The sequence below is a fragment of the Psittacula echo genome (assembly GCF_963264785.1).
Source record: "Psittacula echo genome assembly, chromosome: 1".
Taxonomy (NCBI): domain Eukaryota; kingdom Metazoa; phylum Chordata; class Aves; order Psittaciformes; family Psittacidae; genus Psittacula; species Psittacula echo.
In genome coordinates this window covers 95,757,371-95,776,685 of record NC_137735.1, presented here as the reverse complement: position 1 = coordinate 95,776,685, position 19,315 = coordinate 95,757,371, and the positions used below count along the sequence as shown (strand labels likewise).

The 19,315-nt window shown below is 38.9% G+C and overlaps 1 protein-coding gene across 3 annotated transcripts in view; it reads right to left on the bottom strand.

Annotated features, from left to right (window-relative positions):
- Positions 1–19,068, bottom strand: part of MTPN (myotrophin) — a 42,263-nt gene extending 23,195 nt beyond the window's left edge. For all 3 annotated transcript variants that reach the window (XM_080636426.1, XM_080636425.1, XM_080636427.1), the window contains exon 1: positions 18,679–19,068. Coding sequence is in view for 2 of the 3 variants with exons in the window: in XM_080636425.1 (XP_080492551.1) it covers positions 18,679–18,750 (72 nt within the window). In the remaining variant the exon portion in view is untranslated. The remainder of the gene's footprint in view (positions 1–18,678) is intronic.
- Positions 19,069–19,315: the final 247 nt, after the last annotated feature.

Genomic DNA, 19,315 nt, shown 5'->3' with positions numbered 1-19,315 from the left:
GGAAGTCAGGAGGAAGCAGGGACAGGACACCTGACTCAAACTAGCCAAAGAGGTATTCCATATCACAGCATGTCATGCCCGGGGAGGTAACTGGGAGTTACCCGGAAGGGCACGTTCTGCTCGGTCGGGCTCGTTCAGCGAGTGGTATCATATTCTCTTCCCTTGTTATTTCTCTTATCATTATTATTATTGGTGGTAGCAGGAGTGGTTTGTGTTATATCTTAATTACTGGGCTGTTCTTATCTCAACCCGTGGGAGTTACATTCTTTTGATTCTCCTCCCCATCCCTTTGGGAGGTGGGGGGGAGGGGGGAGTAGAAACTGGGTGGCTGACTTGCCGACTGGCTTAACCACGGCAATATATTAAAAAAAAAAAATAATAATAAAAAAAAAAATTGACAGAACAATTCTCCCAGGAAGTTTGATGGGATGTTTGCCATCTTCTGGAGTCTAACACAGCAGCAACGAGGTTAGTAGTTATGAGGGTACAAGGAGACATAATTTAACCAGAACTAAAGAATCATATTAACTTCAAAATAAAATATACCCTTAGCCAATGGCTACACCTCTTCTGAAAGATTTAGTTTCACTTTCCAGAGTGGACCTACCAATTCACTAACAATTGTGTGAATGTTTACGCAAAGCCTCAAAAAATAATTTGTCTTTGCAAAAGGAAAGACATAACCACCTCATTAATGACCTTCCAGAACACATTCAGTTTACTTAGTCAGACATTTAAGGCTAAGTGTGGCATAAACCGCATCAGTAATGTTTTTGCAGATCAAGGACCAGCTATGTAACATTAAAATCCAGTTCAACACATAAAATATCAGAAACAGCAGTTAGCCAGTATCTGCTTTAATCCCCTCTATCAAGATCTGTTTATAGGTAAAGAAAAGTCTCCCTGTGTAAATCTCCAATTACTAAACAAGACAACATGAAAGATTTTTATAGCATGTTGATGTTATGTCCTACTTAGAGATGTCACATACATGGATAACAATATTCAATTAAAAGGACTTTAAACATCAGCTTCAGTTGAAAGCAGGCTACCAAATTTTCACTGAAGAAAGTGAAAACACTCTCAGAATTTTCTCTGCTTTTTAAATAACTAATAGTAGGGTTCATTGTAGAATCATCTAAAAGCAACTATCACCCACTTTCTGTAATGAAGCAATTCAATCCATAAAAACAGCTGCTCTAATTTCTTCAGTGAGTACTGTCAAAATTAATTACTCCTGAACTTAATTCTTCTACTACCCTCTATCTCGCACATTTTCCTTGCTCTACCTTTTCTTGCCAACCTACCTACACAAAACCCCTAGTAGTATCTCATGTCCTTTTCCAGTTTAAGTCCACTCAAGGTCTGGCTTTTTTAGTTCCACTCCTGCATGCCCTGGGAAAGCATTTGCATTCTTTTTAGAAACCCACCCCTAATTCCACTTATCATGCTCCCCCTCTTTATATCTAAGCTCAGAGAGGAGCTCCCTAACAGCCAAATTGCCCTCCTGTTAGAACAGCTGGAGTATCCCAGGGTAATCTGGAATATTCTGCACCTTAACAGCTACCTTGAATAAATCTGCCCAATTTAATTTCTTGGGTTTTTGCAGCCTTAGTTAAAAGAATGAATGATTTCACTGACTTTGCCCCTAACGCACATTACAACATCAGCTCTTTGAAAATGTTGAATGAACATAGTCATAAGTTTAGTCATAAATTACAAGCTTATTATTTTCCAGGCAGATTATATAACCACACCAAACTGATCCTGCCTTTGAACAGCCCTTACCTTTTCTGTAGACCTTATTACACAGACTGCAGTCCATGCCTCTTTTGGTCTAGCTTTATCTGATAACTCACCCCTTTCCCAGTTCCTGCCAGTTTCAAAAGCATTTAGCCAAATGAGCTAAACTAAACTCATTTAGTGTCACTCTAGTATGCTTACGGAATACTCTGTATGCTTCAATCACAGGCTTATTTCACAGTAGCCCACCAACTGAAACCAAATCTGAGCTATGTATCATTCACTCAGGCACTGTGGCTTGCCAGTAGTGTTGCTCTAGAACATTATTGACATGTGATTAATGTCACAGCTTACCAATCAGTTTAGAAGCCATTTACAGTAGTATTCCTAACCACAGTTTGATCCTTTGCACCCACACATCAGAATTAGTGGCTGAATGGTGAACCCAATGTGGCAACTAGTAAGTCAGAGAATTAAATTGATCATTTTCTTCTTTCCAGTTGAATTTGACCTTTCATTTTATTTACCACTTAGCACCTGATCACACCAGAAATAAGTAGGTGGGATTTACACTGCAGTTCTATCACAGGAACAGAAACTGAAAATTGTTACCTCATTAAATCCTATTGCATAGGTTAACTGTATCAGTAGAGCAGAGTCTGTAATACTGGTGGCATTAAAATGCTTTTTCAGATTTAGAAACTACTTCATATCCCCATACGTACTTATCCTGTCATGCTGATATAACTTAATTTCCCCATTTCCTGCAACCCTTTTATTTCAGTTTTAATGAAGGACACCACATCCCGTGCAGTCAGATGTCCTTAAAGTGCAGGGAAGCATCCTACAGGGTACTAGATAATTTCTATCTCTTTTATTCTGGGAAAAGATTAATTCACTGTACATTCTGTTGCATTACTTCCATCTCTTCACATACAAAGGATGCCTATTCTTACAGAGTATTAGGTAACTGACATTTTAAATATAGCAGTAACTTTACTGCTGTTGTCAGAGTGTGAAGGAGGAAGAGTGAAAAAAAATCCTCTTTCTATAAAGAAAAGTTAAGTCCTATAGATCAGATATTCCAACTATCTTATTGCATACTGAGGATACTACTTCCAAATTCCTCATATTTTACTATCTTCTACACAGGTCTTTGTTCATACTGCTTGCATTTGTTTTTAAAAAATCAACAAAAGAGATTACATGAGGTAGCTCATCACAGGTATTTCCAACCAATCTTATTGTACATATCCATAGCAAAAGATGTTAAGAATTCAGTTTGTGGAAAGCAAGAGCATCTCAGGCTTCCAGCATTTATATTCCTCAGGTGTAGGAACAATAGACAAATATGTGCAGATGAAAGAAAAGTAAGATTTGGGTATTGTACCTTATTGTTTCATTGTCACATCACAGTGCATGGACTTTGCATCAGATGGATCACACATAATATTCCTTTAAAGTATATTCTTCACTTTAAAAGTATATTCTTTTACACCTAATAGCCTGAAAGAGTAAGCTTTTGGTTTTTGGTGGAATATAGTTAACCTGAGCCTTGAGAACACTTGTACGTCCTCAGCAATCCTGATGGCCCCCAAACTCTTCACTCTGAATGTGTTCCAGTATATCAATGCCTTTCTTGAACTAGGAAGCACAGAACTGGTCACAGTACTCATATGCAGCCTCAGAAGTAGTAAGAAGGGAAAAATTTCTTTCAACATGCCAGCTGTTTTCTTGCTATTACAGCCCAATATGCTGCTGGCTTTCAATAATGTAAGGCCATGCTGCAGACTCATGTGGAGTTTGATGGTTACACCAGGACACTGAAGTCCTTTTCTAAAAAGCTCCTACTTAGCCATGTGACTAATCAGGTCATATGAGGAACCTGGGCTCTTTGCACATAAGCCCAAGGAATGTTTCAACAGTGATAAAATTTCAATAGTGAGAAAACTGCTAGTTTTGAACCTCAACTGAACTTCAGCTGTCATACTGCCACCACAACATTTCTACAATTTCTACATTCCCTTCAGTTGACCATTTTGCTTTCACTTTCTGTGTAACTCTGTGCATTGATTACAGATTGCTGAAAATCTGTGACTAGGGACATAAGTTCTATGTCCAAATAACAGCCTTGAAAAACACTCTCGACTCAACATTTCTCATGCTGTCGTGAGCGAGTCCCAGAATGCGAAGGCCCTCAAAGCACCTTAACCTTCACTTTAAATGAGCTGCACTATCACCTCATCTGTATTCAAATAAAGAAAAAACAAAACAAAAAAACCCCTATAATGTGATCTTCCACCATAGAAACAGAATTTTATAGCTCATCTCCCCTTAATTCTTTTTCCACTAATCAGTTGTTTAAGCACAGAACTGAAGCCTCAAATACCCTGTTTTACAATTAATTTTCTTTGAAGGCTTGAGAAGAACTAGAATTGCATGCTATGAGTTCAAACACAAAGAAGCTCTTATTTTTCATTTTTGACAGCACAAAAACAAGCGGAGGTTTACCACTGAAAACTCAAGTGCTACTATCTCAGTTTTCTTACTATTGGAATTTTTGCACTGTTGAAATACTCCTCAGGCTTACGTGCTGAGACCCTAGATTCCTTACAGTGACCTGACAGAGTGCTTTCATCCTCCTCAGTTTGCTTCTGGAGTGGTTCCATATGCATTCCATTCCATAACCCTAGTTCTCACCTTATGATTGCCAAAGAGCCAATTCACATACTGCTAACCTTAACTTCAAGCTGGATTTGTAGGTGTCTTCTTCCAATATATGCATTTCTGTAAAATGTTGGAAAAAAACGACAGGATTATAGAACACCACTTCTTAACAGAGCTAACTGTATGAAAAGTATTTACCTGGTGTGTACTTTAGGCCTTGAGTTCAACAATCCCACAATGTTCTAACTCTTCTGAAGTAGTGGTTTAGTTCAACTGAGTTTTTTCCCCACTACAGAATAGTCCCAGCATCCAAAAAGCAGCGCTGACTTTGAAGAAGGAGTTTTAATTCCTGCCTAGATATAAACTAATCTAGCACTTTCACAGGTCCTTGGAGGTTACTGATAAAAACACCCTTAAAACAAAATCAGTAATTCAGGCCTGATGGCTCTTCGTAAAAAACCTATTTCTACTTTTCAAGTGTTAAAATTAACACAATTGAAGATATCTTCAAGTAGCAGCAACAATAAATTGGTCTCTTCTCCCAGGTTGGTTGTACAATTTTCCCTAGAAATTTTGTTATGGTAACCAAAATGGAGCACTAGCCTGAAGCAGTTCCTGTTGGACAGAGCAGAGAAGGTAAATACCTGCATCCACTACTGAAACTGACTCAGTTTCAAACTGCTACAGTAGACTTACCCTCAATATCTGCTTACCCTCAATATCTTAATAGAAGTATTAAGATAACTGAACCACTAGTCTAGTACTTTAGACAAGGAAACCATTTGTTTAAGCTTCTAGTTATTCCATCATAACTGTAGACTAACATGCAATTTTCACGTTGCAGTCTTTTCATTAAATAGAAATAATAAGAAGAAATCCCAGTCATCCAGGCATTCTAGAGGTCATCGTGGACTGGCCAGAGGGCAAAAATTTTGGAATGTCACCAGAGGAGGAGGTGATTCATGCTGAAGAGGCCACACCATATAATAAACTGTCAGAAAGTGAAAAGCAATATGCCTTGTTTACTGACGGGTACTGCCATATTGTGGCAAAGCATCATAGATGGAAGGCAGCTGTATGGAGTCCCTGACGACAAGTTGCAGAACCTGCTGAAGGAGGGGGTGAATCAAGTCAGTTTGCCGAGGTGAAAGCCATCCAGCTGGCCTTGGACATTGCTGAACGAGAAAACTGGCCAGTACTTTATCTCTATACTGACTCATGGATGGTGGCAAATGCCCTGTGGGGGTGGTTGCAACAATGGAAGAAGAGCAACTGGCAATGCAGAGGTAAACTCATCTGGGCTGCTGCGCTGTGGCAAGAGATCGCTGCTTGGGTCGGGCTGGGTATCAGTCAGCAGGTGGTGAGCGGTTATATTCTCCTCCCTTGTTATTTCCCTTACTATTATTATTGGTGGTAGCAGCAGTGGCTTGTGTTATACCTTAGTTACTGGACTGTTCTTATCTCAACCTGTGGGAGTTACATTCTTTCGATTCTCCTCCCCATTCCTCCAGGAGTGGGGGGAGAAAGGTGGGGGGGGAGTGAGCAAGCGGCTGTGTGGTTCTGGGTTGCTGGCTGGGCTTAAACCACAACAGTTTTGTGTTTTCATTAAATAGAAACAAGAAGAGTTCAAATGACCAGCTTGTAACACAACTTGCTGCATATTATTTAAATTTTTCTATTTTTTTTCTTCCTGCAAGTGGAAAAAAATTCAACACACAATGCTTCCAGGATTGCAGAACTAATAATTTGGTAGAGCAAATGAAAAACAAATTCCACATTTCCACTCATTCTGATGCACAGAAACAACTATTCAAATAACACAAGAGGCCTAAGAAGCAGAAACATATACATATAGTCTACTCAGCAAGAGTACTGAGTCTCAAGTTTTCTTGTCCTCATCTGCTGATTCACAAGCAAGATGTCGAAAAGTTATTGACCCTGCTGCCCTGGTCAGCATTCAAGCCTAAAAACAAGAGTAGAACATGGTGAAATAACTAATACCTCAAAGGCTGGGTTAAGTCCAAAGAATAGAAAGGGAAGGAAGAAGACTGAGTGTTTACCTTGTGAATTGTTTACGATTTTGAAGCAGATTTCTTCAGTTAAAAACCAGCAGTAAGTTCCTGCCAAAGCTGAGAAACCAATTAGTTGTAACTGCAAGTAGGCAGTTTCCCATGGCAACTGCAAGAGTTTTGTGCAGGACCCAAGTTTCCATTTGAATCCTCTATATTTTCAAAAATTACTTACTTTCAGTTGACTAAATAAATTAACATAACCCTGTCTCATTCAGCCTGCAACAGGGAGACTACTGCTGCTATAGCTCAGCAGTTCAGCAAATTCTGACCATTCTAGCAGTTTTCTAACTGCAGCCCAAGTGGACCACAGTTGTCTGAACAGAAGCAAATGCCCTAGATTTATTGTATGCAATAACTGCTTTCCACTTAGATAATTACAGAAGATCTAGAAGTTTTTCAGGTTTTGTTTAACAGAAGAGAGTAACTGTATTAGTTAAACCTTTCCACTGATTATCTTTGTGTTCATGGTAAACAAAATAGTAACACCTTTTTGACACTGCCAGGGTTTTTCCTGTCCTCCAAGTTTCATAACCTGGAGCAAAAAGGCATTTTCTCCCTGCTGTCATTTCTACCCTATATGCTTTGGGGAATATATGGGACAAGACATCTTCATCCATTCCTCTTTATCGCATCTTACTGAAACAAAAACAGAAGTTGCAAAAACATCCACAAGAAATTCCATAGATTATGATAAAAAAGAAAAATCAAGTTAACAGATGTTGAGAAGGGAACTTCTTGAATACAGAAAGTTACATTCCCACTAAAAAAACCTCACACTGGTTTATCAGAAAGAGATATCTGTTCCAGTGACAGCATGAGTCTCTCCAGTTGGCATTTTGCAACAAGTTCTAAAACCAGAGCAGAGAGACATAGATGTCCATGTATGTTTAAAAAGGGTATCTACTTTGCAATTCTCTACTTTGATAGAAGCCTTAGCTGCTAATGATAACACTACCACTTGGTCTACACAAGTTAAGGGAATTAGTTAGGAACCTGATGCTGGATTTTGCCTGTCTTGAAGTGGCACCTGAAGTATGCTGAAAAGGCTTAAGCCAACAAAAAGGTACTTAACAAGCATACTTCTTAGGTTTTATTTGTTAGTGGTAAAATAGTATCCATCTTATCCACCATCATCAACTGTAATCTGAAGCCCTTTGTCAAAAGAATACAATTCCAGAAACAACTGTTAAATAAACTGAACTACTGAGCCATCTGTGCTTCAATTGTTGTATCAGCATTTTTAGAGACAAACCTGACACACGAGTTGCTCTGTAGAACAGTAATGAACATACCATTTCCTAGCTACAGTTTCTGGAAACACATGCTACAATCCCAGCTTCAGAGATGTGTCAAATATGTGCATTATTGAAAACAGTTGTTCCCCTCCCTAAATCCTTAACCTAACTAGGTCCTGAATGAGAAACAGTGGAAACCACCCATCATTTCATAGAATCACAGAATCATAGAATAGTTAGGGTTGGAAATGACCTTAAGATCATCAAGGTCCAACACCCCTGCCATGGGCAGGGACACCTCACACTAAACCATGCCACCCAAGGCTCTCTCCAACCTGGACTTGGAACACCGCCAGGGATGGAGCATTCACAACTTCCTTGGGTAACCCATTCCAGTGCCTCACCACTCTTACAGTAAAGAACTTCTTCCTCATATCCAATCTAAACTTACCCTGTTTAAGTTTGAACCCGTTACCCCTTGTCCTATCACTATAGTCCCTAATGAAGAGTCCCTCCTTGCATTAGTAAGTGATGAAACAGGAATTAAGAGACCAGTTTTGTAGGTTCTCTTATCTTTTAAGAATTCCTATTTAAAAGTTTTGACCAAAAGCACTGTCTCTTAGTTAGGTAACAGCTCAGATTAATAGCAGCAACTAGTTCTGACAGAATAAGCTGTTGCAGACATAGGCATTATTACTTCTACCAAGAGACTCTCTGTCCAGAGTACTGCTTTACCTGATTATGTTAGTGCATTAAATATTCCAGATAATGAACTGAAACAGTTCAGACACACTTTCTAAGCTACCTTTGCTTAGAAGATTTGTTAGGATTTGTAATTAAAGGAAAAAATGTTTTTACAGCACCAGGGTTTGCCTACCTGATGTGATACAGGGGACACTACCAGAAGTAAAACCAGTTAACCACTAGTTCTTAAGGAATTACAGCCAGATCTAATGCCTTTAATACCTTAATTTGACATAAACCTAGTATTCACTCCAGACAGCTACGTTGAATACTGTATCCACTGAACACAGAGCAGCATCCATTTTCACAGGCAACACAAGAGCTAGCCTAAAAGGTTTTTTCCTCCAGAAGTAATTGGCCAGACTTCATGTTTTAATACTGCTGCACTTTGATCCAATTTGGATTATACACTCTAAGAGCATACTAAGCAGAAAATACTCCAGCCTACATGGGTGCTAAATGATTGCTGAAGAGATATCAACCATATTTAAATCAGAAATCAGGTGACATCTCAGTAATTCAGTTCTATACTATCAGCAGACTGACAACAGATGACACTAAAAAGGAAAATCTACCAGTTCATGTAGCTTCACACAAACTCAAGCTTAACATGTTTGATCATCTAGTCATGGAATTCTGAAAGCAAGTTTCAGCAGACAAAAATGCCCTGTAACATGCTTCACTTCGCTGGTGCCACTAAGTTTGTATTAGAGTAAAATATTAAGTCCAAGGATAAAGCAATTCAAAGGCTTAGTAATAGGATTCACGCTATTTCCATCATTAGATCATTGCTCCAAAAGATAACCAGCTGAGCAAGGAATAAAAGCCATTACCATCCAATCTGCACTTATTTACCAGCTCTGAATTAAAACATTTTCAATTACTGCAAGAGCTCCAACACCAACATTTGTATTAAAATCATCAGGACACATCCAAAGAATGTGCAGGAAGTGACTGTTTTCCTTCTGGAGCCGTAAGCAACAGCTATTGCATTTCAGCTCCAATAGATGCCAGCTTGATAGTTTTACTTCTACACAGGATCTAAAGACTTGTGATAATAGAAAACACCCCTCACAATAATAAATATTAATTCTCAAAGTTAAGGTTGTACTTCATCATGAAGATAGGAGAGGATAAACAGGAAGATGAGTATATCTTAAAAAAAAAAATTACTGCTATAGTTAAAAAAAACCCACAAAAACCAAACAACAACAATAACACAAAAAAAAAAAAAAAAAAAAAAAAAAAAACAAAAAAACAAAAACACACTGAAATTTAAATAAGTGAGGCTTAACATCATAAGCATGACTAACTTCTCTAGAATCTGAACATGGGATATTGTCCTAGGCAAGATCAAGTAAGTGTTCTGTCAAACCCAAAGCAGTGAAGCTTAACTTCTAAATAAGTTTTCATATAAGATTAACAGGCATTATTTTCCAGTGCACATTGAGTTTACATCACCTTCACATAGCAATGCATAAAAAGTAGTACCAAAATCAGTATTCAGTTCCAGAAGTTTTGTGCCTTAACACAGATTTTTGATAACATGCGGAAGCAGTTCATGATTAGAATCATGCAAAAACAAAAACAAAAACAAAAAAACCACCTTGATCAGAAGAGCTATTTTTAAGTTAATCAAATAAATGCTGCTTTCTAATTACTTAAAAAGACACATTAACAGATGTATAATACTGTTATTGGAGTTATTGAGTCAGCAATCCACGAAATACAGATTCTCCCAAATGCCTCAGGTGAACACAAAGATTCCTGTGAAATTTTATACAGGGACATACACAAAAGTGCAGATCTCACTGCACAGGAACTCTACTGATCATTCTTTTTATGTAAGGACTTGAAACCACCTCCTCCCAATTGCAATACCTGAATCAAGTATTGGAAGTGTTTTGAACAAACAAAAATCCTTTTTAATCATTTATTGCCTATGGTATTTGCATTCGTAGCATCATTAAAAAATCAGTTTAGAAGAGGTATGTTGATGGTAACTGTTCTATGGACAGCTCTCCATCTTTTATCTCAAATGGCTTTCCAGCTCATCTTTCCTCCTTAAAGCTAATCTCTAATTTATACATCACAAGTGTGTTAAAAAGCAAGTTCATAAATTACTAGAAATTGGGGAAAGAGAGTATCAGTATAACAATAATTATCAAGATTTGATCTTAGCTCATAAGAAACTTTGAGCATATTGACTCCATAATTAGATACACTTTAGAATATTCTTTGAACTTTTGCTGGAAGTATGACAGACAAATCTCCAGAATACACCTTTCTAGTGGTGTTTTGGTCTGTTCAGCTTATTAGCCACTGTATGCAACTACTCTATTTGATTTTCAGAGTGTAGCTGAAGGCTAAGTAAAAAGATTTCACTGTTTCCCTTTTGGCCTGTAAGCAGTGGGGAAGACCACAATATATACACAAGGACAAAAATCTAGACCATACTCTAATTCTTTTTGCAGCAAGGAAGTTATATAAATTCTTTTTTTCTTATTTTTTGAGAAATGCAATAATCCTTGGCTTATTATGCATCTGTACTGAACTACATAATGACAGTGCATACAAGAGACTAAAACAGACCATAAAAACAGGCAAAGTGCTGAAAAGCACCAAAACCCAAGTCCCTCAAGCTACTCCAAAGCCATATGCATAATGAGTATACAAGACCATATTTCTGAGAATTAAGACAAGAATTTTAACTTGTTCAATAGCACTTATTAATACTGACTGCTTTCCAAGCCAGAAAGCAGCACAGATACTAGTCCCTTAAGCTTTTAATGAAACTATTGTTTCCCTCTCCAACTATGGCATGTGATTGCAGAATTTCCCATTGGTGTTTACAATCAATATAGGCTTTAGCATCAATCTGCAGTAAAAAAAAAAAAAAAAGCCAGTAGAATATCCAGCATCTAATAAGTATTTCAAAGTCTTTTTAATGAGCCGTGTGGATTTCTACCTACCCCTCCTCATAACAAGCTAAAGCAGAAAAACATCTAATTGTTCAAAACTGCTGAAACCGCAACTTGAAAGAAAAACAACTGTTGTATAACTGACTGGTCAGTTATTGGCACTTACTAATCCCAGCTAATGCTTTTGTCCTAGTAATAGAAGATCTGTCTACACAAATGACAACTGCTTCTTTCCACAGAATTATATCGGCTCATACACACCGCATTCAAGGTGGAGCTTTTGCAGGGGGCAAAATGAAGAATAACTTAATGCAAACCTTCAACTTCAGAAGTGTGCAAATTACATAGAAAGAAGTAACTTGGTTCACACTTTTCTCCAGACACATCATCAGAAGTCCAAACAAACATGAACAAAGCCATTAAAAATAAATAAATAAAAAGTATTAAGAACTCTAGGCCAGGAATGCCAATAAAAAAAATGAATGTGACTTAAGCAATACAATTTTATATACCCCCTCTCCTTTTGTATCTTTCCTAAATTTTCTCTTCTGACCTTTCATTTACACATTTAAAATGCCTTTCAACCTCATAAAAATATTTGGACTTGAGAACCCTGTATTTGAGTCCACTGTGTTTTGCTTAAACTTGAACACAGTATTTGACCTGCAAGTCCTGGTATTTTAACAGCTAAGAACATGCTCTGTCAGAACAAGCATACAGGCATTGTTTGTAGTATTGTGAACAGTTCAGGGGATTTCTCATTTATGAATTTTGACACTGCTGCAAGATCCATTCATTCAGTGTTTTTACTTATGTGGCCTGCATGACTCACCAATTCCACAGTACCCATCAACATTCAATGCATAACCTTCACAACTAACACTACTTTCCACATATTATTCCAAATGGAGGCACAATACCACAATACAGACCACTGCAGAACTGTTCTCTCAGATATTTAGAAAGCATAGCTCATCTTCTGTATGCCCCCTTGTTGAAATAAAAATCAACTAACTGAATCGGAAGACAAGAGCTAGACTTGAAAAACATGGATTTAGTAAAGATAAAACTTACACAAGAGGGAAAACTGAGGTTAGAATAAGGGAAAATGAGAAGAAAAGGAGCAGCGCTAGATGTAAATATTTTCCTCACACCACTGAATTATCTGCTTGTTACCCATAATCTATTCCTAACTTTGTACCCGTCATACTTGGTAATGTATGTGCTAAAGACTACAAACTCAAACAAAACTGGATATATTCACAGAAGAGATAAAATTTACTTTCAATTTAGGGAATGGAATATGTTAGTAAGACTCTCTGCAACAATTAAAAAATAAATTCAATGTTGTATTATGATTATTCTTTACTTTTTGCAGCAAACACCAATTAGACACAGCACAAGTCAGCATAATAACAGCCCAAACAGAAACAAATAAGGAAGTACCTGGTTTTTTATAAGCATAAAAAGTCAAACATGAGTCACATACTTAGGCAATCTCTTAAAGATACAAGTTTCAGAGCACAAAAACCAACTAAAAGAAAAAAACCCAAGCAACAAACAAACACACAACCCCCCCCAAACAAACACTAAAACAAAAAACAACACCCCAACGTAGGTCTGACATCAATATCTCAAAGATATTACTATATTTAGCAGTTCCAGATTCATGATCAGTCTTATCCTGAAAGCTATTTACATATCAGATGAAAATGGCTTCAGAAGGAGTTGTATCTCTACCTTCACAGAAAGGATAGATTTGAGAATTCTGGGATGTTCATTCAGTCAGCCAGACATTCATGCCACCACAATAGATTAGAGGCAAGTTTGTTACTCCACACTGTTCCTATAAACTACTTTAAAAAAAAATTCACAAACTATTAATATTTGTGAACAATTCTTTGCCAGATAGACTCCTGCTAGATATCCTCAGACTCTTCCAGATCAGACTGGGGAAATTAATTTGCCATCCTGAAATGCTGTTTTTCCATTAACCTAGTATTTCTTTTTGTACCCAAAGTAGTTGCTGTGTTCTTCTGAAAGTTACTGTAGCACACTCATGGCATTTTAGTTAAGAGTAACTCTAACATGAATGTGGATGTGCTAACAGCAGGTTACAGTAACAAGCAACTGTTTTGTTTCACAAAATAAATGCTTAGGCCATCATGTCGAAATAAGCAAAATGTATATATACAAAATCAAACACCAAGTTTAAGTAGAACTAAGCAGTAAAACAAAACTATCCTTTGCAGTCACATTCCAGCACACTCAACAGTAATGAAGAGGAAAATAACAGAAAGCCTAGAATACTCCAGATAAAGAAAAAACGACATGCTACAAGTACTGGTATAACACTGAAATATGCAAGGGACTTCACAGGGGATAAAACTCAGTCCAGCATCTCCCAGGTCACTGCTAACCCTGATACTCCCCTGGACAAACTACTGAGGCATGCTTACACTGCACTGTAATCCACGAGGCTTTCAGGCTTCCTTTCACTTAAAAGCAAGAAAACTGTTTCCTAACCAGAGGCAGTTCAGATATCAACATAGTCATAATAATGACACGCACTTCAGCATTCAATCTAATGAGACAAGGTGAATTTCAATGTATCCAAGGTATGGTTAATCTATAACTCAAGTAATCTACCCATATACAATGACCATTTCAGTGTTTGTTTTCATTTAGTTTGTTCCTAAAGGAGTAGAAGTCATTCCACTCAAAAGAACAGAGGTTACCCCTCAAAAGTTAAAAGCTATTTATTTCTACATTTTAACAATTCTTCCTGCAGACAGGGTTAAGACTCTTCTCTTTTTCACAACACCATACCCCTGATTGCGAACTCTATTTCAAAAAGGTATTTCTAAACAATGTTCTTGTGATAGCCTCTCCAATTAGTTTTGCAGTAGTCATGTTTTATGAATTTCTTAAGACATGCATTCAAGCATCATTATATCCCAAAGAACTGCAAGACTGTAGTATTACAATTTAGTGAAGGATGTACAGATGCTGTTTTGTAGCCGAGTTATTGAAGGTCCTCTAGGGATTTGGTTTTGTTTCAGTTGTTTGTTTTATCATGCAAAAACCAAGACTTCACACCATAAATGCTTACTACGCAAGCAGAGCATACATATACTAAAAACCACATATATTTTACAATTTACCACCACTCCAACCCCCCAGGCCTCTCAGCAAGAAAAACCCAGTGCTTCCAGTCTGGTTGACTGTCCTATCTTCTCAAAGTATTAGGCTAGCTGATTTACCAAACATCACTGTAAGCAGCAGTATGTTTAGGAAGCAATGGTGTAGGAGGATACAGCAGCTCATTAAGTGAGGAATTCCCAGTTAAGCTATGGGAGATGAAGTTACTTTAGAACAAACATTTACTGTAACCTCTTCCTTAAAAATCCAAGTTTATTTTCCTAAAAACTTTGTGCCCAGTGACTGAATGGGAATTATACTTGGCCTGAGAAATCTACTGCTGACTGGAAACATTACATGTACATGTTGATAGAAAAGTCTTTTAAAGCAATTGTACAGCTTATCTTTTCCACTGAGGGAGGAGGATAAAGGAAAGGAAGAAGAGCAAATACCATTTGCATTTAGAAGTTCTGTAGGCTTAATATACCTGCTCTTCTTCCGACTAGTACATTTCAACCCCTATTCCCTCCCTTGAGTAAAGGAAATTTCTCTAATCCGCATGGATCCTCCTCACCCATTTAACTGCACATTTGGTTCATCTGTTCCCATGAAAGCTTCTCCTTTCTTTGGGAATTTTAAAAATTTGAGTGGATGTATGTGGGAAGAGTGCAGAATTCCTTCAATTCCTGCAATTCCTGCAAAGGCACCTCTAAATCAACATATGCTGGCTGTGTTCAAAAGGAAGACATCAAAGGCAAACAGTAAAAGCTATTTTTTAATCTAATCATCATAAAAATAGATGACACCATACGTAACTGCTAGCATAACACACTAACTACAGTACTTCTGTAGAAAATATTTACCACACAGAAAAAATGGTCTTTACATTTCTCTACTTAAAATCATGTCTAGCAAGATGTTTCTTACAAAAATCAAAGAAGTTTCACAGGACTATTCAAACTATAAAATAATCTTTCACACTTTTATCAAGTAGAAACCAACAATGTCTTCCAAAAGCACAGTCTAGCAGAACTAACATCTTTTGCTAAACAACAAAGCAGTATCATTTGGCATTTATCTGTTTCATTGCTACCCCTCAGAATTATGCTTCTGTGAAAGATTCTTTCTAAAGAAAGTATCTCAAGAGAATGCAGGATCTCTTTACATAGAAATGTATGAAATGCAAATGGAGACTCTTCCTTCTACCTTTTTGGCCAACAACTGTTGAAGTGACAGAAACTTTCCCTATTTAAGGACAATAATCCTCTCTTTTCAGTGATATGGTTCTCACATTATAGGTTAAGTTTCACCTGCTGTTTGAATCAAAGTCTGACAGATACCTTCCTCTTGGTACCTACTAACTAAATCCAAGATAAAAAAAAAAAAGAAACAATAATGACTCCAAAGACAGAACCTCCACAGCTTATTACACACAAGTGAAGAAAAGCAAAGACTGATTTATAGCCTCACTGATGACATCCATTTATACTATTATTTTTAAAGTGCCTCAGGTCATCTAGTTAGCATTTCAAGCCCTGCCATTCAGATACAAAACAAAATCAGGTCAAACCCTTTATCTTGTAATTGGCAGCAAAATTGCAAGATTATGGTTAAAAGCTGTATTGTGTCCAATCAACTAATGAGGAAACAAGACACAAAACAAATGAGAAGCTGGAAATCAAGTTTCAGGAAGACAGACAAGAAAGAATTTTATGAAGATGAAGACTCCCACATCACAGGGAGAGGAAATTTCTACTACTGCAAAGTTTATATAAGTAAAATTCCTGAACATTAAATCATGCTTAGAACAGGAAAGCAGCAGGGAGCAGAAGCCATGTAACTGATAAGGAAGACAGTCAAAAAAGAACATGCAGCATGGAACAGATACTTTTCAGAGAACTGTAACTATCAAAACATGATTTGCCTTCACATATTTTATTAATTTAGGAACCAAGAATGCAAGTTCTGAGGTTTCTCCTACACTTAGGATTTATAGAGCTCTCTTGCCCCTTCTCAATGCATATTTTCTATTGTGCAGTAAAACATGAGTTCACTTTTGTACTCTTTTCTTTGCTTAAGGTACTTCCCTCTACTTCAGTACTTTCGCAAAACACACCAGAATCTACCCATACCCCCATAAAGCTTAACAAAAAATTGCCAAAAAAAATTTAACAAACTATTAGGAAGGAAGAAAGACAGTCAAAACTTCCCCATATAAGCTTTGTTTCCACAGGAAACCAGGCTAAGTGTCTACTAGCCCACAATCTATCAAGAAAACATACTGGTCTGAAAAGAAAATATAAGAGTTCTTGCACTACTGGCAAGCAGGATGATAGCATATTTGCAAGTGGGAGAGGGAAGAATGAACAAGATTAGGTCACAGATGAGGAGAAAGTTCCCATAGTTTACTCACTTTCTACATTAGAAGCAGTTCTCAAATGTATATGTTGTTCAAGGATTCTAAGGTTTAATTTACTGCAATTATCTAACCACAGTGTCTCTTTTTTAAGGATTTCTACCGCATTAGTGAAGTTAGATGATGCCCTTCAGTCTCTTTACTATAGCATCATCCAGGCTGGCTCAAGCTTCTTTCAGCAGGAGATGGAACTAAGTATTTGACTTTGCACTGAAGTAGATGAAGAGTGATCAAATCCATTTGCTATGAGTTGCGATACCACTCAGAAAGAGTGGGAAAGTAAAAAAACCTTTGTGATTAGCAGATATAAACTGACTCAAGATGGTTACTGCCAAAGTTTTTGCCTCAGCAACAGATACACAAGGATCCATTAATCACTAGTGTGCAGCAAGTTCTCTAGATATATATGGAATTCCTGTAAAAGCTGTAATAAGGATCCAAATATGCTGTTGAAACACACTGGAGGCCCCCAAAGCTGAGAAGTAAGACACATCAATGCAGCATCCAACTTTTATTACAGACATAGGTACAAGACCTTAAACTGCTGAATTATATTATTACCAGTTGTTACTTCTAGCACTTTAGAGACAAAGCAGAACATGTGAGTGCGCAGCCACTGTGATGCAAAGTCCAGTAGTTTAGCTGAAACTGTCAAAGAAGACTATTCGAGCTAAGCTGTTGGACTTTGTACTATAGCAATGGAAGCACTTGCACAGGTTTCTTTTTACCAAGATGCTACAAGCCTGGGTAACTTTCAAAGTTGACAAGTGGAGTAGGAAGAACTTAAGTCACCACAGCAAGATGTCAGCACATGTCAAGCTCCCAAACAGAATAATTCATTTGTTCAGAGATCCAAGTAATTACAGCTAAATTACATGTAAATCTCTGCTCTGATGCAACAGATTCTAGGTAATATTCTTGAACACTACGAGTTCACTGAAGCAGAACCTTGGCCTTATGTACATGCACCTTCCCCGGAAATCTCATTGACAACTGAAGGCAAACAAGGACAGAATCCAGCCTTCACATACAATGTACCTCAAGACTCTTTAGCCATTACACACGTGTCCATTGTTCCTGTAGTACTCGACCTAACTAGATATCAAAATACTTCACAGAAGGTTAATGAATTAAGCCTCAACACACCCAGTGGCTTAGCATCACCCTATTAAGGATGAGCCCTGAGGCACAGAGAGGAAGGATAACCAAACCGAGGCCACACATATGCATATACACATAAGATCAACAAGGCAGACTAGGATAAGGGCTGCCAATCCAGAAAATTTCACGTACGGACATACAGCAACTTCACCTGCATGCAAAAGGGTCGACGTGGGGGCAGGAGGTGGGCAGGGCAATGAGTGAGAAAAGGAATCACAGAATATCAGGTTGGAAAGGACATCAAGGATCATCTGGTCCAACCTTTCTAAGCAAAGCATGACCTAGAGTAGGCATCTCAGCACCCTGTCCAGGCAAACCTTAGAAATGTCCAAAAGGAAGAAGCCCAGAAACCGAGAGGGCAGCGAGGAGGGGGACAGAAAGCACATCCAAACGCCTGGACCCTCACCACAGCGCAAAGCTCACAGACTGCCTACCCCCAACCAGGCTGGATGGGGCTACCACTCCCCAGCCCCATTCAATTAGGACCCGGCCAGAGGGCCCTGAGAACTCCCACCTACACATTCCTCCCTTCTCAGCCCACAGCGCCGCTCCTCAGCCCTTCAGCCGCCTGTTCCTACCTTGGCCACGTAGTCCTTCACCTCATCCAAGTCTCCGTTTTTGAGGGCCCACATGAACTCCTTGTCAGACATCGCGGTCGCCAGGCAGAGACGAGGGCGGAGGGCGGGCGAGGAGGCTAGGGGCCGGCGGCACCTTCAGGGAGCGAGGGCGGCGGCCGCTTACTCGCTGCCTGCCGGCGTTTGGACGTCACTGAGCACGGCTGGAACAAGGCGCGGGAAGCACGGGAAGGATCCAACTGCCTCAAGACGGGAAAAGCGGTTTACTTGAGCGCAACGCTTCCGCTTCCGGTTCCCATTCCTATCTTCTGCCCACCCCACCAAAGCACCCGCGCACGAGAGAAAGGAACGTAGAGCGCACGCGCGCTCCGCAGGCTGCTGCCGAGTCCGCTTTACGCATGCGCCGGCTCCAAGCGTCCATGCGTTCCCGAGGATACCGGGGGGGTTAGAAGGGCTATAGCGCATGCACTCTGCACTCCCGCGACCTCGCCCTGCCGGCGGCCCCGCCCCCTGCTGCAGGGGGTTGCCATGGTGACGCGGACTACGCTACGCGTCGCCAACCGGCTCCGCCGGAGGGGCTTCTAAGCCTGCCGCTGGCTGCGGGGAGATCCCAGCGGAACCCGGCCCTACGCTCACCTCA